Source organism: Myotis lucifugus, unplaced genomic scaffold (genome assembly GCF_000147115.1).
Source record: "Myotis lucifugus unplaced genomic scaffold, Myoluc2.0 scaffold_23, whole genome shotgun sequence".
Taxonomy (NCBI): domain Eukaryota; kingdom Metazoa; phylum Chordata; class Mammalia; order Chiroptera; family Vespertilionidae; genus Myotis; species Myotis lucifugus.
The window spans coordinates 2,928,067-2,946,161 of record NW_005871071.1 but is presented as its reverse complement, the minus strand read 5'-3'; the positions used below and the strand labels follow the sequence as shown (position 1 = coordinate 2,946,161).

At 39.4% G+C, this 18,095-nt stretch overlaps 3 protein-coding genes across 7 annotated transcripts in view; 1 reads left to right on the top strand and 2 right to left on the bottom strand.

Moving 5' to 3' along the window:
* Window positions 1-1,913, bottom strand: part of CCPG1 (cell cycle progression 1) — a 45,229-nt gene extending 43,316 nt beyond the window's left edge. For 2 of the 5 annotated variants that reach the window (XM_023751621.1, XM_023751624.1), the window contains exon 1: window positions 1,658-1,811. The gene's annotated coding sequence lies outside the window, so the exon portion shown is untranslated. The other 3 variants (XM_014453419.2, XM_023751622.1, XM_023751623.1) reach the window with 3 other exon arrangements.
* Window positions 1,914-1,956: 43 nt separating this feature from the next.
* CUNH15orf65 (chromosome unknown C15orf65 homolog) lies at window positions 1,957-7,770 on the top strand. Its single transcript, XM_014453433.2, has 2 exons — window positions 1,957-2,188; window positions 7,277-7,770. Exons 1-2 carry the CDS (start codon window positions 2,174-2,176, stop codon window positions 7,622-7,624), a joined length of 363 nt encoding a protein of 120 aa, XP_014308919.1. The 5' UTR covers window positions 1,957-2,173; the 3' UTR covers window positions 7,625-7,770.
* A 4,890-nt stretch (window positions 7,771-12,660) lies between these two features.
* Window positions 12,661-18,095, bottom strand: part of DNAAF4 (dynein axonemal assembly factor 4) — a 31,873-nt gene continuing 26,438 nt past the window's right edge. The window contains exons 7-9 of the mRNA XM_006085923.3: window positions 16,677-16,830; window positions 15,539-15,644; window positions 12,661-12,905 (exon numbers count right to left, since the gene is read on the bottom strand). Of these exons, the coding sequence (XP_006085985.1) occupies window positions 12,796-12,905; window positions 15,539-15,644; window positions 16,677-16,830 (370 nt within the window). The 3' untranslated portion in view covers window positions 12,661-12,795. The remainder of the gene's footprint in view (window positions 12,906-15,538; window positions 15,645-16,676; window positions 16,831-18,095) is intronic.

Below are 18,095 nucleotides of genomic sequence, written 5' to 3'. Positions count from 1 at the left end.
TATCTAATCCCAGAGATTTCCCTGCTTTGCTTTCTCCCACTTTCCTAATACTCTATTATCAATGGATTTCATGTAATCCTTATTCCTCCTCTTTGATTAGAATGTATAAAGTAAGGTGCAAAGCTGCTATTCTCTGGAGCATTTTCTCAATCCACTGAGATTTTGCTTCCCAGCAACTGTCTCAATTTGGCTCAAATAAACTCATAAAAACTCTACAGGTTTAAACGTTTCTTACATTGACATTTCAAGGCATATAATTACTCTACATTCTATGTAGTTTACAAAATTAGAATCACACTATTCTCTAACCTATTTTACTTAAAAATTACTATTTCGCACATTTAAGAATGATTTTAACAGCTTCTTTCATTCGAATCCCATCCGTAGGTAAAGGGTTAAATTTATGTTTTAAAAGAATACCCCCCTTCCGGGCCAATGTGGCTCACTGGTTGAGCATGGCCCCATGAAGCAGGAGGTCATGGTTAGATGCCAATCTGTGCACATGCCAGGGTTGCAGGCTCCATCCCCAGTAGGGGGTGTGCAGGAGATAGCAGATCAATGATTCTTTCTCATCACTGATGTTTCAATAGAAACCTATTTTTTTAAAAAAAGAATTAGAATTCTGTTAACTTCAAGTTATAATAGGTAATAAATTAATTTAAAAATAAAAAATACCTACACCCTCCCCCACCCCACCCACACACTTTCTCTTTCCCTTCCCTTTTAGGCTCAGAGCTCAGGAAAGAATAAACCATTCACACTAGGATGGTGTGATAAATATCACCGAAAATTTGGAGCCTAACAATATTAAAACCTTAAGCCAAAGGATATGATGGGCTAATAGTGACATTTCAAGCACTATCCAAAGGATGCGACCTTACTGGAAAATGCAAGTCTCCTAAAATTCGTAATACCCGTTCTAGCTACAAGAAAACTCCATTCCGTTTTTTCAATAAAGCTAGAGAAAAGCAGTGTAAATTTCATCCCCGCAACCAAGTACCTTAATGGACTGAGTTCGTTAAAACTGGCACTCCCACTGGCAGAGTTGGATTCATCAAACAAGGGAAGCATGTAAGGTTTGCGAAGCTCTCTATGGAGAGCTAATCCAGCAGATTTCTCGATTGGAAGGCCGACGCTAAAGGGGGCCGCTGGAGGAGGACACGGATATGGAGCGCCTGGTGTACGAGCAGAAATCTCACCTGCACTATTTAATATTTAATTTTTCTATTCCTGGCATCACGGGGCTCAAACGTCACCAAAAAAAGATGGGCCGGCTGAAAACCCGGCAGGGTGACGCACGTAACATCTCACCATATGGATTCTCACCCGAGCCAGCCCAGGGGAGGAAGGAGGGTCCCCGAGCCGCACGCATCCCCCGCACCTTGAGCGCAGCGCTGGGGTCTGCACGTGGCAGTCGGAGGCTGCAGGACCACCAGACCCGACGCCTCAGGAACCGACACCGGCTCTTTGCAGACTCCGGTTCCGAGGCCACCGGTGCGGCCACACGCACCAGGCGGCAGGAGTCGAACTCCGAGCTCAGCCTCAGAGGAGACCGCGCGAATGCCTCCGCCAGGCGTATGAGCCGCGGGTGCTAGCCAAGGCCCCGACAGGTGGCCGCGACTCCTCTCCTGGGGCCCAAACCCACCCCGGGCCGTACCTGAAGGGGCAGCGCCACCTCCGCCCCAAAGTGCCGGCTGTTGCGGTGGCGTTGGTCACAGCTCCGAGCCCAGTGACGCCTCTAATAAAAACAACAACCTGCTCGCAGGCGTCCGCTCCCGAGAGGAGGCGGCCGGCGGAGCGCCGCAGTGCATGCTGGGACTCGTAGTCTCGCCCCGCGCCTTGCGTCGGGCGGCAGCGGAGGGAAGAACTACGACTCCCGAAGAGCAGCGCAGCCCGCCGCGGGGAGGCGGCGGGAAGCCACGAGTCTCATAACATCCGGGCCCGGGCGCTCTAAAGGCGGAGAGGCGCCGCGGAAGGTTGCTATGGAGACGGGCTGCTACAATCGCTCCAAAGGATTCATGGTTCCAACCCTGAGGACTGCCCGGGATTTTGATCCAGCCCATGTTTTCCCTTCTCTTTCAGGCTTTAATTGGCTGTACATAAAAAGCCGCATCCTTTGGCCGCCTCGTCATCCGCTGAAGAAAAAGACTGCCTTTGACGAAAAAAGAAAGATATGGAGAATGACCGGGTATGGCTGAGTGGGTTTGGACAGAGGGCTAGATGTTTTTGAATGTTCGTCTACTTTGCTTTAAATTTGGGGCACCATCCTAAAAAAACAAACAAAAAAAACCCCACAATACAACAACAACAAACAACACCTTTCTAGGCAGCCACTGAGCTACACAGATGCAAATGTGCAATGTTGAATTAAGCCAGAATTGCTCTAAAGGTATAAAGATGATTGGGGATGGTATGCAACTCGTACCGTATGGCGAACCATGAGGTGATGGCTTTGAACAACAACAAAAAATGTACCTTGTTCATTTTTCATTTATTTACATTGTACCTTGCTCAAATACGAGCTACAAAAGGTAGGTGCACTCATACTGTTGATGGAAACTAGAAAGCTAAGCTTTAACTGTCCCCCAATTGTGGAAGGAATAAAAAAGTTAAGAAAAACATTAACAAGCAAGATGGTGGGCCTCAACAGAAACAAAAGGTGTCTCAAACTTACACTTTTGTGTGTGTTTTTGCTTTGGACGTTACTATAGTTAACATCAACTGTGACACCAAAAAAGAAAAAAAAATAATTTTATAATTACAGCTTCTCTAAGAAATATTTTTTAAAAATATACTTTTATTGATTTAAGAGAGAGGAAGGGAGAGGAAGATAGAAACATCAATGATGAGAGAGAATCATTGATAGGCTGCCTCCTGCACGCCCCCTTCTGGGGATAGGCCTGCAGCCCGGGCATGTGTCCTTGACCCTAATCAAACCAGGGCCCTGACATTGCTCTATCCACTGAGCAAAACCAGCTAAGGCTAAGAAATATTTTTGTTATTTCAATGGCTTCTATATTTTTTAATATGTGTTTATACTGAAGGACTTTGAGAAATTAAAGTGGCCAGGCTTTTTCTAATTCTAGGAAAGCCTTAGAAATTAAATTAGTAAGAAAGCTACTATCATCTATTTGTAGGATTGTATTCTTTCCCAAGCCAATTCTACGACATAGTCAATTTTAAAATAATCATTTACAATTTTAATTTACCTTTTTATCCTTAAGTAAAAAACAGTTGCTGACCCCATGCATAACTGACAGAGAACTTAAAATAATCATTTTATTATTCTTTGTATTAGACTAGTGATGGCGAACCTTTTGAGCTCGGCGTTTCAGCATTTTGAAAAAACCTAACTTAACTCTGGTGCCGTGTCACATATAGAAATTTTTTGATATTTGCAACCATAGTAAAACAAAGACATATTTTTGACATTTATTTTATATATTTAAATGCCATTTAACAAAGAAAAATCAACCAAAAAAATGAGTTCGCGTGTCATCTCTGACACGTGTGTCATAGGTTCGCCATCACTGTATTAGACTATTTTGTTTAGTTTTATTTTAAACTGTATACAGTTTGAACTCCACATTTTAAGAATATGAGATTTGAGGAGGGTGAAACCCAAATAAGAAAGCTGCAGTGAGGGCCTATGACAAAAAAGTAAAAGTAGTGTGTATTTTGTTTCTAAGTCTATAAACATTTGTGAATTATCCTGGAGGTCTAAAAGATTTAGGTAGACACAAAGTTTATCAGCTAACTTATCCTCTATTTTAACTAGATTTGGTTTTCTGTATTACATTTTGCACCAAAGCTGATCAAAATTTAGAACCAGAAGTAGAGGGTGATTTGATGAGAGTCCTCTGTGAAAGAGGTTCTTCTGGGCAAACTGACTGGGTGTCCATAAATTAGAGTTGGTACTTTTCCCCACAAATCACAGGGCAGTCACCTTCCACCTAAGAGGCTTTCCCTGTGCAGAGGTAACCTAGACATTTTGAGAAAAGCTGTCCTGTTGATACTCCATAGGATGCTGGGAGTTTATTATCATCCAATGTCTGTGCTCTTGATATTTAAAAAAAATTAATAGGCAGCATCAAAAAGAATACATAGCAAGATCTGATGAGTTCTATTTCTAATTTTGCCAGCTTCCCATAAGATATATGAGTATGAACTGAATATTAGTAAACTAAAGGCCTGGTGCACGAATTTTTGCATAGGTAGGGTCCCTAGGCCTGGCTGGCGATCAGGGACGATCGGGGCCTTCTGGCTGCCAGCTGGGGCCTCCCTTCCCCAGCTGCTGGCTGCCGGCTGGTGCCTTCCTTCATTCTATGCCACCCCCTGGTGGTCAGCACACATCATAGCGATCGATCGAACTCCCGAGGGGACACTTTGCATATTAGCCTTTTATATTTATAGATTGTAGCATACTAATGTAGTGTTGTTAACCTGTAAATTTCAGAACTGAATTCTGGAAGAGCATACAAAAGCATTGAGGTAAACGTGCAAAAAAGAAAATGATAAAAAATGATTCCATTTTACATAGCAATTTATCTTTACATCCAATTTTCTTTCAGTATATATATCTTCATAAGCACAGACTAAGGCAGCTTTTGAAAACCAATTTTACATATGATATACAAAAGGGAAATGATAATGATGAAGGGTTGGATCATAGGTTGATAATCATTTAAATCTGAACAAAGGAAAAGAAAAAGAAAGTGTACTAAATACTTCACATTTGCAGATTTGAACTCAAGCTTTTACAACTAATAGGTTCTGAACATTAGTAAATTTAACTTTGCTGAGACATTATATAGACCTAGAGGCCCAATGCACGAAATTCGTGCAAGGGGCTTGGCCCCCACCACTGCTGTGGCTGGGGGCCTCTGCCTCGGCCCCTGCCACCGCAGCTTCATCTGGAAGGATGTCCAGTCTAATTAGCATATTACACTTTTATTATTATAGATTACCCAGGAATTCAGGGTGAGTTGGGTTACACTAAGAGGAACCTAACTAATCTGATCCAAGTATGCAACTCAGAAAAGGCTTTGTCCTCACATTAGTTTGACAGAACAGCTCTATAAACATTTTTATCTCCTTTTAGAGTTAAAGAAGCAGATTATATGCTTGCTAATTTTAAGGATTTAGAAGTCTTAAAAGGGTCTCAGTTTCATGAATCACAATCTGCTGTAGTGAGTTCCTTATATATTTTGGATATTGATCCTTTATCAGATGTATAATTGCCAAGTATGTTCTCCCATACAGTTGGCTCCATTTTCATTTTGTTGATGGTTTCTTTAATTTTTGGCATTTTTATTATATGTTTGGGCATGGGCCTGTTTGGATTCTTCTTGCTTGAGACTCTATGTGCCTCCTGAACTTGTATGACTTTTTCCTTCACCAGGTTAGGGAAGAGTTCTGCCATTATTACTTCTAACAAGTTCTCTATCCTTTGCTCACTTTATTCCCCTTCTGGCACTCCTATGATGCGAATATTGTTACGTTTTATGTTGTCTCACAGCTTCCTTAAGCTGTCCTGTTTTTTCTTTTTGGTTCTCTGATGGAGTGATTTTCTTCTACCCTGTCTTCTAATTCACTGATTCAATCCTTGGCTTCCCCTAATTGGCTGTGTATTCCTTCCAATGTGTTCTTTATTAGCGTTATGTCATTCTTCATTTCAGACTGGTCTTTTTTAATAATTACTATGTCTTTTCTCATGCTGTTGAGCATACTTGCCATCATTATTCTGAACTCTATATCTGATCAGTTTCTTATTTCCATTTCATTTAGCTCTTCTGGAGAATTCTCTTGCATTTAGGGCTTTTTTTGTCTCACCACTTTGGCTGCCTGTTTGGGTTTGTGTCTGTGTATTAGGTAGATCGGCTACAACTCCAAATCTCTAGTGCAGGACAATGTCAGAAGCTGTTTGTGACTGACCCTAAGTACCCTGTTAGGAGCTCTCAGCAATCCACAACTCGTGTCTTCCTCTGCTGGGGCTGGGTGCCTTTGGAAAGACCAAGATGTGCACCAGGGTCTGCTTTATCTAACCCCAGGCCCAGAAGGAGACCAGGCAAAGACTCAAAGCCTCCAGAGATCCACTTCTACCTGCAGTGGGATTGACACTGATTAACCTCAGGCTATTGACCACGGGGTTGGGTGAGAAGTCTTCCAACAGGGTGGGGCAACTGCCTTCCCCTAGGCAAAAACCACTTGGATAGGAAAGTACTGCCAGAGAAAGATGTCCTCAGCAGCATGAGTGAATGACTCAGCACATGAAACCAAGGTGGCTGCCCTCTAAGCTCCAAACCCAGAGCCCCCAACCCTGGACTCTACTCACACACCTCCAGTCCACTCTGTGCTCCCTCTGCCAGGCCCAAGGTGAGTGGCTGCACATAAAATTTTGTGCATTGACCCTTTAAGAGGGTGTGTGAATTTCAAGCCATCTCTCCCTGGCAGGCAGCAAACCTGCTGCTTTTCACAGCCAGATATTATGTGGGCACCTTTCTCAGTTCTGGTGCTCTGGGCTGGGGAGCCAAGCTTGGGGTTTAGACTCCAGAGTTCTCAGTGGGAACCCCCCACAGTTGAGATATACTTCCTGCACTTCAGCTACTGTCCCTGGGAGCCCGGCCAGCCCTTTCATGCCTCCGCATTTCCTACCAGTCTCTATGCAGTCTCCACTTTCCCTCCTTGGTTATCAAGGTTCTCTCCAGCTAGTCTTCAGTTGATTTGGGGGGCTGGTTTTTCTGTATTTTAGTTGTATTTCCAGTTTGGTCCTGGGAGAGTGTCCGTGTAGCTTCCACTTACTCTGCTGCCATTTTGGATCTCTTCTGTCCATTTTTTAATCAGACCATTGTTTGGTGTGGGGTTTTTGCTTTCGAATTATATGAGTTCCTTGTATATTTTTTAATATTAACCTCTTATCGGATATATAGTTTGCAGACATTTTGTCCCATTGTTTAAGTTGTTGTCTCATTCTGTTCATGGTTTCCTATGCTGTGTACAGACTTTTTGGTTTGATATAGTCCCACTTGTTTATTTCTGCATGTGTTACTTGTGCTTTTGGTGTGACATCCAAAAAACTGTTGTGAAGACTAATGAGTTTTTTTCCTACTTTTTCCCTAGAGTTTTGCAGTTTCAGGCCTTACATTTAAGTCTTCATTTTGAGTTAATTTTTATGAGTGGTATTAAAATTAGGGCTGGGGCTAAGTTTAATAGTTTTGGGGTTTCCCCCCACCAACAACTTTATAATTGAGAATGATTTGATGTGTTTATATTTTAGGATAAAAAAAGTACTTTACTTTCAACTTCAGACACAGAAATGAAACCTCAACAACTGCCTACTTGTGTGAACCCTGGCAATCCTGTGTTTTCATGTATGTTGGATCCAAAAACACTCCTTACAGCTACCTCACTATCAGAGCCTAAGATGATTATGTATAAAACCAATTCAAGTACTTATGGTGAATGTATACCTACGCCACAGTTTTTCCCCTGCATTTATACTCCAAAAGAGCAAGAATTTTCAAGGCATATCAGAGCTACGGGATTTTATCAAAATAACACTCTAAATACGGCACCTGACAGAACCAGAACCTATAATTTTCATAATTTTCAACATAATCAATGAAAATATATTCTTTTGTATATTTAACAGAAAATATACTCAGAAAAAAAAATGAGTTTTAAGTCTAAGGCTAGAATACCTAATTGGGAATATGGAAAGATTTTAATTTTAAAAAATATTTGTAAGAAATAAAGTATTTCAACTGATAACTGAGTGACATTGACTTCTTAAAAATGTGTTAGAATAGCAGAATAAAAGGTAGAAGCATTTTTGTACATCTTAGCTTTATTTAGTTCATGTATTCCACAATCTTAAAAAAAACTTTCATGATCTCAGTTGTCTACTGGATATATTTATCAAGACAAAGGAACATAGGCGCTCTAAGAAAAAGATTGAATTAAGGAAGAATCTGACCAGTAATTTCCCACTTGTGTGTTATTTCAAGTAATGGCTTAGAACCTGGGGAAATGTTAATTCCCTCTGCTAGGCTCATGGAAGAGAGGACATTTTTTTTTCCCATTTTTAAAAATTGATTAGAGAGAGAAACATCAATTTGTTGTTGCACTTATTTATATATTCACTGGTTGCTTCTTGTATGGGCCCTGACTGGAGATTGAACTCACAACCTTGGTGGATCGGGATGACAATCTAACCAACTGAGCTACCCTGATAGGGTGAGAGGACTTGTTATTCATTCATTCATTCACCAAGTAATTATTTTTAAATTGATTTCAGAGAGGAAGGGAGAGAGAGAAACATCAATGATGAGAGAGACTCATTGATGGGCTGCCTCCTACACCCCGCACTGGGGATCAAGCTGCAACCTGGGCAAGTGCCCTGACTGGGAATCAAATTGTGACCTCCTGGATCATAGGTCAATGCTCAACCACTGAGCCACACTGGCCAAGCCAGCAAGTAGTTATTGAACCCCTACTTATGGTAGACACTATACTATGTAAATATACATACTATAAAAAAAAAGACATTTATGTATGTTACTTTTGTTGTTTTGTTACCAGGAAAGGGCCTGGCCCTGATCAGGTCTACCTAGGGCCACTGGTAGTGTGTGGGTTCTTGACTTCGTGCAGGAAAGATTTCATAGTATGAGTCCAGGTGGTTTTTAGAGGACATTTATTAAAGCTGGGTCAGTGAAACAAGGAAGGGCCTAGGATAGAAGAAGCAACGGGAGAGGGACTAGGTGGGGAATTGACCTAGACTGGCCTGCTTTGGCTTACTGGGAAGTCAGAGAAAGGGGGCATTGGGGAATAAAATATTCTAAAATATTTATGTTTATATGGGGTGTCCCAAAATATATATAAACACACTTTGAATAATTATAAAGGCAATGTTTATTTAAAATACTTTCTGAAAGTTTGCATTACACCAATTCATTTTTGCAGATGACCTACATTAGTACCCGTTTTTGCTAACTGAAAGAAATCCAAAGAGGATTTTTGTTTTTACCAAAAACTGTTACTGTCACTGTTTCTATGTTTCTCTTTGTTTTAGGCTCAGGATATTAACATCAGTTAGGATGAATAATCTTGTGAGTCACTAGGGGATCAGAAAAGCTTGACCACCTATTTACAAAAATGGCTTGATGTGAGGAAAGAGCTCATTCACTCTGCAGCTTCACGAAATGATTTCAGATACCCCCAAATTTGTTATTTGGTAATGGCACAAGCAAGAAGAGAAATTAGTTCTGTTCACTTCCTCTAAATTGAGGCTCTGCACAAGATTTTCAGACAAATAATGCAACAGAATTTGAATGTACTAGTCTTTTCTCTACTTAAACTATGCAAACCATTTTCTCCTCTGTAGATGTAACAAGTGGAGTCAACTTTTTAATATATAATATATAGTTATTAGCCTAATGTTCTTTACTGTGGCAGGTGGGTAGGCCTTTTGTTTTGTTGTTATTGCTAAAATTCTCATATGGATATCTCCAAATCGAGCATACTGTCTGGAATGCCATTATGTAGTCATTCAGTGCCTATTAAAGTCTAGGGACTACTAGGCACTAAGAGCCTGCCCTCATGAAGTTTAGATCCTAGTAAGTCCTAATAGGGGAAAACAGATTTAAAAACATGTATAAACATGTATACATATATAATGTAAATATTTTAAAATATTTATTTATATGGGGTGTCCCCAAAAATGTATCTCACACCTTGAATAATTATGAAGGCAATGTTTATTAAAACATTTTCAAAATTGAGCTATCAGCTGTTAAAGTGTGTATACATTTTTGTGGACATCCTGTATATGTAACACATACATGTTAAACATGTATTTATATACATATAGACAAATATTTTATAAATTATGCATGTATATTTACATGTAAATATATCTATACTAATGGCCCAGGGCACAGATTCGTGCACATTGAAAGGAAATTAATTAGAAGGTGGCCGATGAGGTGGGACTGGGCGAGAAGGGCCTGACACGCCCTGGAGCCAACCTCCTGCAGCCCCTCCCCGGCTGGCCTCACCTGGGGTGGAGCCATGGCTGGAAGGGCGTCTGTGGAGTGAGCGGGGTCCCTCCGGCAGGTGGGGTCCCCCGGCCTGGCCTGCAGGGATTGGGCCGAAACCAGCTGACATCCCCCAAGGGGTCCTGGAGTGCAAGAGGGCACTCTGCAAAGTTGCTGTCGTACAGGGTGTGGAACTCAAACACAAGTGTGCAGTAAACCAGATTCGGAGCCGACAGTGCCCCAGAACCAACGTAACCCACGGCGGAAGGTGGAATCACGCAGCCCCTGGAGGAATTGGGCTTCCTCTTCTCTGGTTTTGGGGTGCATCACCCGAGAACCACTGCTGCCAAGTCACTGCAGCTCAGCAGCTCCTGTGCTGAGCGTCTGCCCCCTGGTGGTCAGTGTGCATCATACCAATCGGCCGGGTGGCTTAGCCTTTTATATATATAGTTATGTGTAATGTATGCATTTATTTCATATATTTTATACATATATTTTACATGTAAATATCTGTATATAGGACTATATGTATGAAACATGCCAGGTGCTAAGTGTTATGGAAAAAAATAAATAGGGTTAGGAGAGAGGGAGTGCTCAGGCAAGAAGTTATTTTAGGTAGTTAGTCAAGGAAGATCTCTGATAAGGTTTGATCAGCCCTGAAGGAAGTGAAGGGACTATGTGAGGAAAATCAGCTGTTGCTGTAACCAAAACCAAGGTTCAGCTGCCTGCCACCACAAAAACCAAACTGATGAAATAGGCTAGTAAGCCAGGACAAGCAGAATGAGGAAACTGAGATAGTTAAACAGCAGTTTGCAGCCATCTACAAAATCTCGCTGCCCAGCAGTTTGTAGCCATCCAGTAAATCCTATCGTCCTTAAACCAGGGACACTTACGAGTACATAAATGGGCTGCACTTCTCCCCAACCAGAGGATAAATAGCTTAAATCACCCTACTCAGGAAGACAGCTGAAATCCAATTAGTGTCATTTTGCCAACCACACCCAAGGACAAATGAAGTTAAGAGAATAAACCTCATTCTCATGAATTTTTTATTGAGATCCTCCCATAACACCTCCCCTAAATGCTCAGCCTTTAAAACCCTTCAAAACGAAGTTCCAGCATGCTCTCCCTCCCAGGAGCATACCCATGCCTCGCCTCCTATTTTTCTCCTAAACTCGAAGGGACCAGGAGAGCAATAGGCTGCAGCAATTTGTCCCAGACAAATCCCGTGAACCTGTCCCCAAGGCCTCCTTTTCTCGTGTCTATTTGATTTTTAGACCAGCCAAAAGAACCATGAGGCTAGAGAAAAGTTTCTCTGCCCCTACATAAGCGCCTAGCACTTGGAATTTCCAAAGTTGCCAAAGTCTTAGACAAGTGCCAAGCCCATCTTTATTTTCTTGCATCCAATTGTGATAAGCCTAAGTATTTCAAGTTGGTGGAGGCCCTTTATTGGAAAGAAGCCTGTTGCGTAGAATTGGATGCATGATGCCATGAAACATTCCACTCATCAAACTAATTCTCCTTCGTTCCCATTCCATGTTTGCCAAGCAACTTTATGATTTGATTTGCCACATACATCTGCCAATAACATAACATTCTAACTTAACATTTTACCTTTTGTTCTTTTTTTCCCCTGGGGTACTTGAAAGTACTAGAAAATGTATCTTCACCAGACAGTGTTTGAATGTGAAAATAAGATATTCCCGCCAAAACCGGTTTGGCTCAGTGGATAGAACGTCGGCCTGCGGGCTGAAAGGTCCCAGGTTCGATTCCGGTCAAGGGCATGTACCTGGGTTGTGGGCACATCCCCAGTAGGAGATGTGCAGGAAGCAGCTGATCGATGTTTCTCTCTCATCGATGTTTCTAACTCTCTATCTCTCTCCCTTCCTCTCTGTAAAAAGTCAATAAAAAATATATTAAAAAAAAAAAAGAAGAAAATAAGATATTCCAAATAGCTATTTTACTAGGTTGGACTGATCCAACCTCAAACAACAGGTGGTAGAGACATTAAAGGAAAAAAAAAAAAGAGCCCTAGCTGGTTTGGCTCAATGGATAACGTGTCAGACTGCGGACTAAATGGTCCTTGGTTCAGTTCTGGTCAAGGGCACGTACCTCGATTGCAGGCTCCTGGCCCTGGTCAGGGGCATGCGGAAGGCAACTAATCAATGTGTCTCTGTCACATCAATGTTTCTCTCTGTCTCTCCCTCTCCCTTCCACTCTCTAAAATAGAAAAAATATTCTCAGGTGAGTATAAGAAAAATAAATAAAACAGGTCCTGTGCACTTGGAAACTATGTAAAAACATCAGTACTGATTATACCAAAGTCAACCATTCAGACAATTAAATAGAATATTTAATACAGACAAAATACTTTTTAAACACAATCTCTAATTTTAAAATTTTGCCTTGTTAAAAATGAATCAGTAAGTGTCTTGGTCATCATCACACCAACAAATATTTTATTGGTTATAAGGGCAAGCTGAATTCAGTAACAAAAATATGTAATTAAATTATATATTAATATAAAGAGATAAAGAATTGAAATAGATTATTTTGATTTACTTAATCAGAGACCATGTATCTCAAACATATTATTTTCAATAAATTTGTAATATTTTTCCTTCCAACAGCACTAGAGCACTAAAATAAAGTGATTCTGCACAATTACCCATAACATGTACAAAGATTCCCAATGCCTCCAGTTATTTTGAAAAAACTCTAAACAAAACTCATTACAATACCTAGTTGCTTCCAGTAGTCATTAAGATTTTACTTCTGTTCCTTGAATTATGTTCCGAATCTTCTCAGCATCATTTTGTACAATTTTGTTGGATGGATCAATCTTAAGTGCAGCTTCATAATCCTGTAGGCCTATATTTATATAGCAATAATGATCAAGAAAATATTTCATAAATACTTGTATTATCTAGACAATATATATTTTTAAATATGTTTTTAGAGAGAGAGGAAGGAAGGGGGGAGAGAAAAACATGGATGAGAGAGAAACCTCAATTGGCTGCCTCCTACACACTGCCTAATGGGGATGATGCCTGAAACCTGGACATGTGCCCTGATCAGGAATCCAATAGGCAAACTCTCTTGGTGCATAGGATGATGCTCAACCAACTGAGCCACACCGGCCAGGGCTTAGACAATATTTTTTAAAAATACAAATAACCACTAAGAATATGGTTCAGGACCAGTACCAGGCTTTAAATCAGATTCACATCTTCACACACATGGCAGTAGCTCTAACAAACTACAGAAATTTTTCAGTGATTTTTCGAATAATTATAATGAGTTCATTCAGGATTCAGTAAGAAGCAGTTATTTCAAATTCAAGAACAAATAAGCTAAAAGCTTAAATTCATTAAAGCATGAACAGAATCAATAAAAGTCATATATTAATGAAAGGACATTTTTATCGCCTCAATGAAAAAGTAATAAATGGGCCATGGCCAGCTAGCTCAGTTGGTTAGAGTGTCATCCCAATAAGCCAAGATTTCAGGTTTGATCCCATCAGGGCACATAAAAGAATTAACCAATGAATGCATAAATAAGTGGAACAACAAGTCTCACTCTCTCCCTCTCTCACTTTCTCCCCTCCCTCCTTCCCTCCTTCCTTCCCTCCCTCCCTTCTTTCTCTTCCTTTCTTTCTCTTTCTCTCCCTTCCTCTCTATTTCAAAAATCAATTAAAAAAAAAAAAAAAGAGCCCTGGCCTGGTTGGCTTAGTTGGTTGGAGCTTCATCCCATGCACCCAGAGGTTGTGGATTCAATTCCTGGTTGGGGCTTGTAAGGAGGCATCTGATCAATGATTCTCTCTCACATTGATGCTTCTCTCTCTCTCCCTTCCTCTCTCTAAAATCAATTAAAAAATATCCTCAGGTTGAAGATTTTTTTTAAAAAGTAATATATGGCATCTTATTTAGAAATTCTAAATTTCTAAAAATAATTTTGGTAGACAATTCATACTTTATGTAATTCATAAACTGTAGTTTGTGGGGGTTTTTTTTTTCTGTAGTTATAGCTACAGAATTCCTTTGAGGAAAATTGGTTAAGAAAGAAAGCATTGTGGATGGGTTGGTAAATCATTACCAATAAAACGGTAGGAAGAATTTCTTTGGGAGGAAGGAAACTTGAGTTCTAAGTGCTGTATTGATTTGCTATGCTACTTCAGACAAATCACTTAACTTTTCCAACCCTTCATTTTCTCATCTTTAGCTCAAAAAAGCCTGATGCTACTATAATTTGAAAAGATAGTTTTATAGTGTTTCATTCCTGTCTTGGTATTTTTTTTATCCTCATGAAGCTAGATAAGACACTATATTAGCATATAAACATAATATAGATGCTTTGGTTAGAAAAATCTTCTAAAAATGGCAGTAATAAGTTTAAAGATGAACTTAGAAATAATAAAACTTTTTTTTTGAGGTTTTACTACATCTTTATTCTTTGATTACAAGAGTAAAGTTCAAGACAAAACATTCCAATATTAATAAAAATGGTATCAAATATCAGATTTAGTTTTTTATAGAAATAATAAAACTTTTAAAGGCTAGAGTCCATTAGGCCTTGAATGAAGGGAAGCTAAAAAACCATCTGGGAAGGAGGTATGGGAAAAGGAGTGCTGAAGATGAAACCTCGCTACTACAATATTTTGCCTTTGGAACAACGTGAGTAGCTACCTGTAAATAAGCCCTAAATACATTAAAAATGTAAAATAATAACAATTAAATAAGTGAGATGGCTTCAGTACACATAGGGCTTAGTTACAAACCTTCGTACAGTGTTATACATATATACATAACAAGTGCTTGCTTCGGCAGCACACATACTAAAATTGGAACATACAGAGATTAGCATGTTCCATATTTAAAAAACAAAAAACACAAACTGATTGTCAAACTGCAGCGGGAAGGCCAGGGAGGGTTGGGGGGCAGGAGGGAGGGGGGTAAGAGATCAACCGAAGGACTTGTATGCATGCATATAAGCATAACCAATGGACATAAGACACTGGGGGTTAAGGGAGGCCAGGGGATTGTCAAGGGTGGTGGGGGGGGGGGGGAAGGACACATATGTAATACCCTTTGTAATACTTTTAGCAATAAAAAAAAACACACAAACATATGTAATAATAATACATTGTGGTAGATCAGTTATTTCTGAGCATATGCATGTGTGTGACCAAAGAAGCTCATTTTAAAATTTCCATTGTATCATAAGTGAGTCATTTATATCCTATATCACACATCTTTTCATGGAAAAGTTGATATCACAGCATTTCCTAGATCTACACTTGTTCACATCTTGTTCTAACTCCCTTATATAAGAATCAATTTTTAAAATATTTCAAAAATTTTTTGTCAGATAAGTTACAAAGATTAAATAAAGTCATAAAAATATAAAATAATGGAGTTCTAAACAGCCATGATCTTAAATAAGCCTAATAACATTTTTTTCCAGAGTATAATTTGAAACTTGAAACATCTCTTTCATTTTCTTACCTTCTACATACAATTCTAGTTGACAGAATGCTGTTCCACGTCGTACATATGCCTTCATTCTTGCTTTAGCATTGTCTGCAACAGGTGGTGTCAATAATTCTAGTGCCTTACAAAATAATAATAATAATAAGGGGAAAACATAACTTTCTAATTCAAATCTAAACAAAAATATGGTAAAAACTTTAACTTTAAAAACAGGCCTCAAGCTCTCACCCACCTAAACTTTTGGCTTAGCTACTATAGGAATTTATTAAATACATATATTTATGTTGAGCAATTTAAGGAATTGTTCAATTGTTCCTATATGAGACTCATACCCCTCTTCTCCAAAGTTTTAATTTGGTTCATCATCTGAAATCTCTAAAGCGTTATCTTTACTAGCAAGAATGATTAAGTAGCATTTTTGGCTCTTTATATTCAAATTAGATTATTCAGTTCATTCATTTATTCAGTAAGTATTTGTTTATGTACAAAATTGTTCTAGTAAAGGGAAAACTAGATTAAAAAATATTGTCAGATGGTCAGTAGCTTAATGAGATCAGAGTATGAGGACTTAGTCGTTTCTTCCATATCCTCAATTTCAAGGACCCACATAAGAGATTTTTGCATTGATTTTCCCTTAAAACAAGTTACTTTGATATGAAAAAAAACTAGCAGTGTAAGATAATGACATATCAGTAATGAAAATTAGGAAATACTAAGTTACTCTGAAAATGTGAAAACAATTATTGAGATAGGCTTTTACTGTGCAAGCGGCAGTGATACCAAGTATTTTTCCTTCCACCTTGTATTATGTGTCCAAAATTTTAATAAGAAAAAGGGTGAGCACAAACTGATAGCAATTTACTCATTTCCATGTGAATTTCAACTGATAGACCAAAGCAGTTTAGTAGCAATTGATAGGGGATTTCTAATCTAATTTAAAGGCTCAAGAAACTTGTCCATGCAAAATAAATAAATAAATAAATTTTTTTTCCAGAAAAAAAGATGTAATAAACACGATGATTGTTAAAATCCTTTATTATTTAAATAATTCTCAATTATTTAAGTTTGACACATAAAAGGTAAGGTCATCATTTACACCAATAAATAGGAGTATAACAATTTTAAAGTATCATATGTAGATAAATATATATACCTTAGAAGAATCTTCGATGGCCTTGTGTAAGTTTTTTAATTTTAGGTGGCAAGCAGCCCGATTCAGATACAATAGTGGAATCTTAGTATTTAGTCTTATGGCTAAGTTGTATGCATTAATAGCTGCCAAATAGTTTTCTGTTGCAAACAATTTGCTAATGAGACAAAAACAAAACAAAAATAAACAATATTAATATTGAAACAGAAACACAGAAATAATATCTAATGATATTTGGTAAAGGGAATGGCTTACCTCCTTTTCTATTCCCTGTATAATGGAGGTTATAGGCTATACTGACTCCACATACATCAGGATGTAATCAGCATTATTTCACCCCTACCTCCAAGGGTAGACATAAGTAGTTCAAGTTCATACACATATTTCCATCCTCCTTGCTACAATGATTGACTCAGGGATGGTGTTATAACCTAACTTGGTCTATTCAGAATGAAGCCTGTCGCCCTAGCCCGTTTGGCTCAGTGGATAGAGCATCAGCCTGCAGACAAACAGAAGGGTCCCAGATTTGATTCCGGTCAAGGGCACATGTCTGGGTTGCGGGCTCAATCTCTAGTGTGGGGCATGCAGGAGGCATCCAATAAATGATTCCCTCTCATCATTGATGTTTCTCTCTCTCTCTTCCTCTTTTTTTCTTCTCTGAAATCAATAAAAATATTTTTTTTAAAAGAAAAGAGAATGAAGCCTGTGACTGTTTTCAAAGTTAGAACATGAAAAATTGGATAAACTCCCCCTGCTGGGTACAAATGAAGAAAGCACACAGCCCAAACCGTGGCTGATTTTAGAGAGAGGAAGGGAGAGGGATAGAAAGACAGAAACACCAATGAGAGAGAAACATCAATTGGCTGCCTCCTGCACACACCCGAATGGGAATCTAGCCCAAAACCAGGGCATGTTCTCTGATCCGGAATCAAACCAGCAACCTTTTGGTGCATAGGATGACCTTCAACTAACTGAGCCACACCAGCCAGGGCTACATTCTTTTATTTAAAAAAACACACCAAAAAACAACCCTAACCGGTTTGGCTCAGTGGATAGAGCGTCGGCCTGCAGACTGAAGGGTCCCAGGTTCGATTCCGGTCAAGGGCATGTACCTTGGTTGCGGGCACATCCCCAGTGGGGGATGTGCAGGAGGCAGCTGATCGATGTTTCTCTCTCATCCATGTTTCTAACTCTCTATCCCTCTCCCTTCCTCTCTGTAAAAAATCAATAAAATATATTTAAAAACAAAAAACACTGGTTCATTTTTATTTTAATTTATTTTTGCATTTTTTAAAATTTATTTCAGATAGGAAGAGGGAGAGAGAGAAACATCAATGATGAGAGAGAATCATTGATCTGCTGCCTCCTGCACACCTCCTACTGGAGACTGAACCTGCAACCAGGGCATGTGCCCTGACCAGG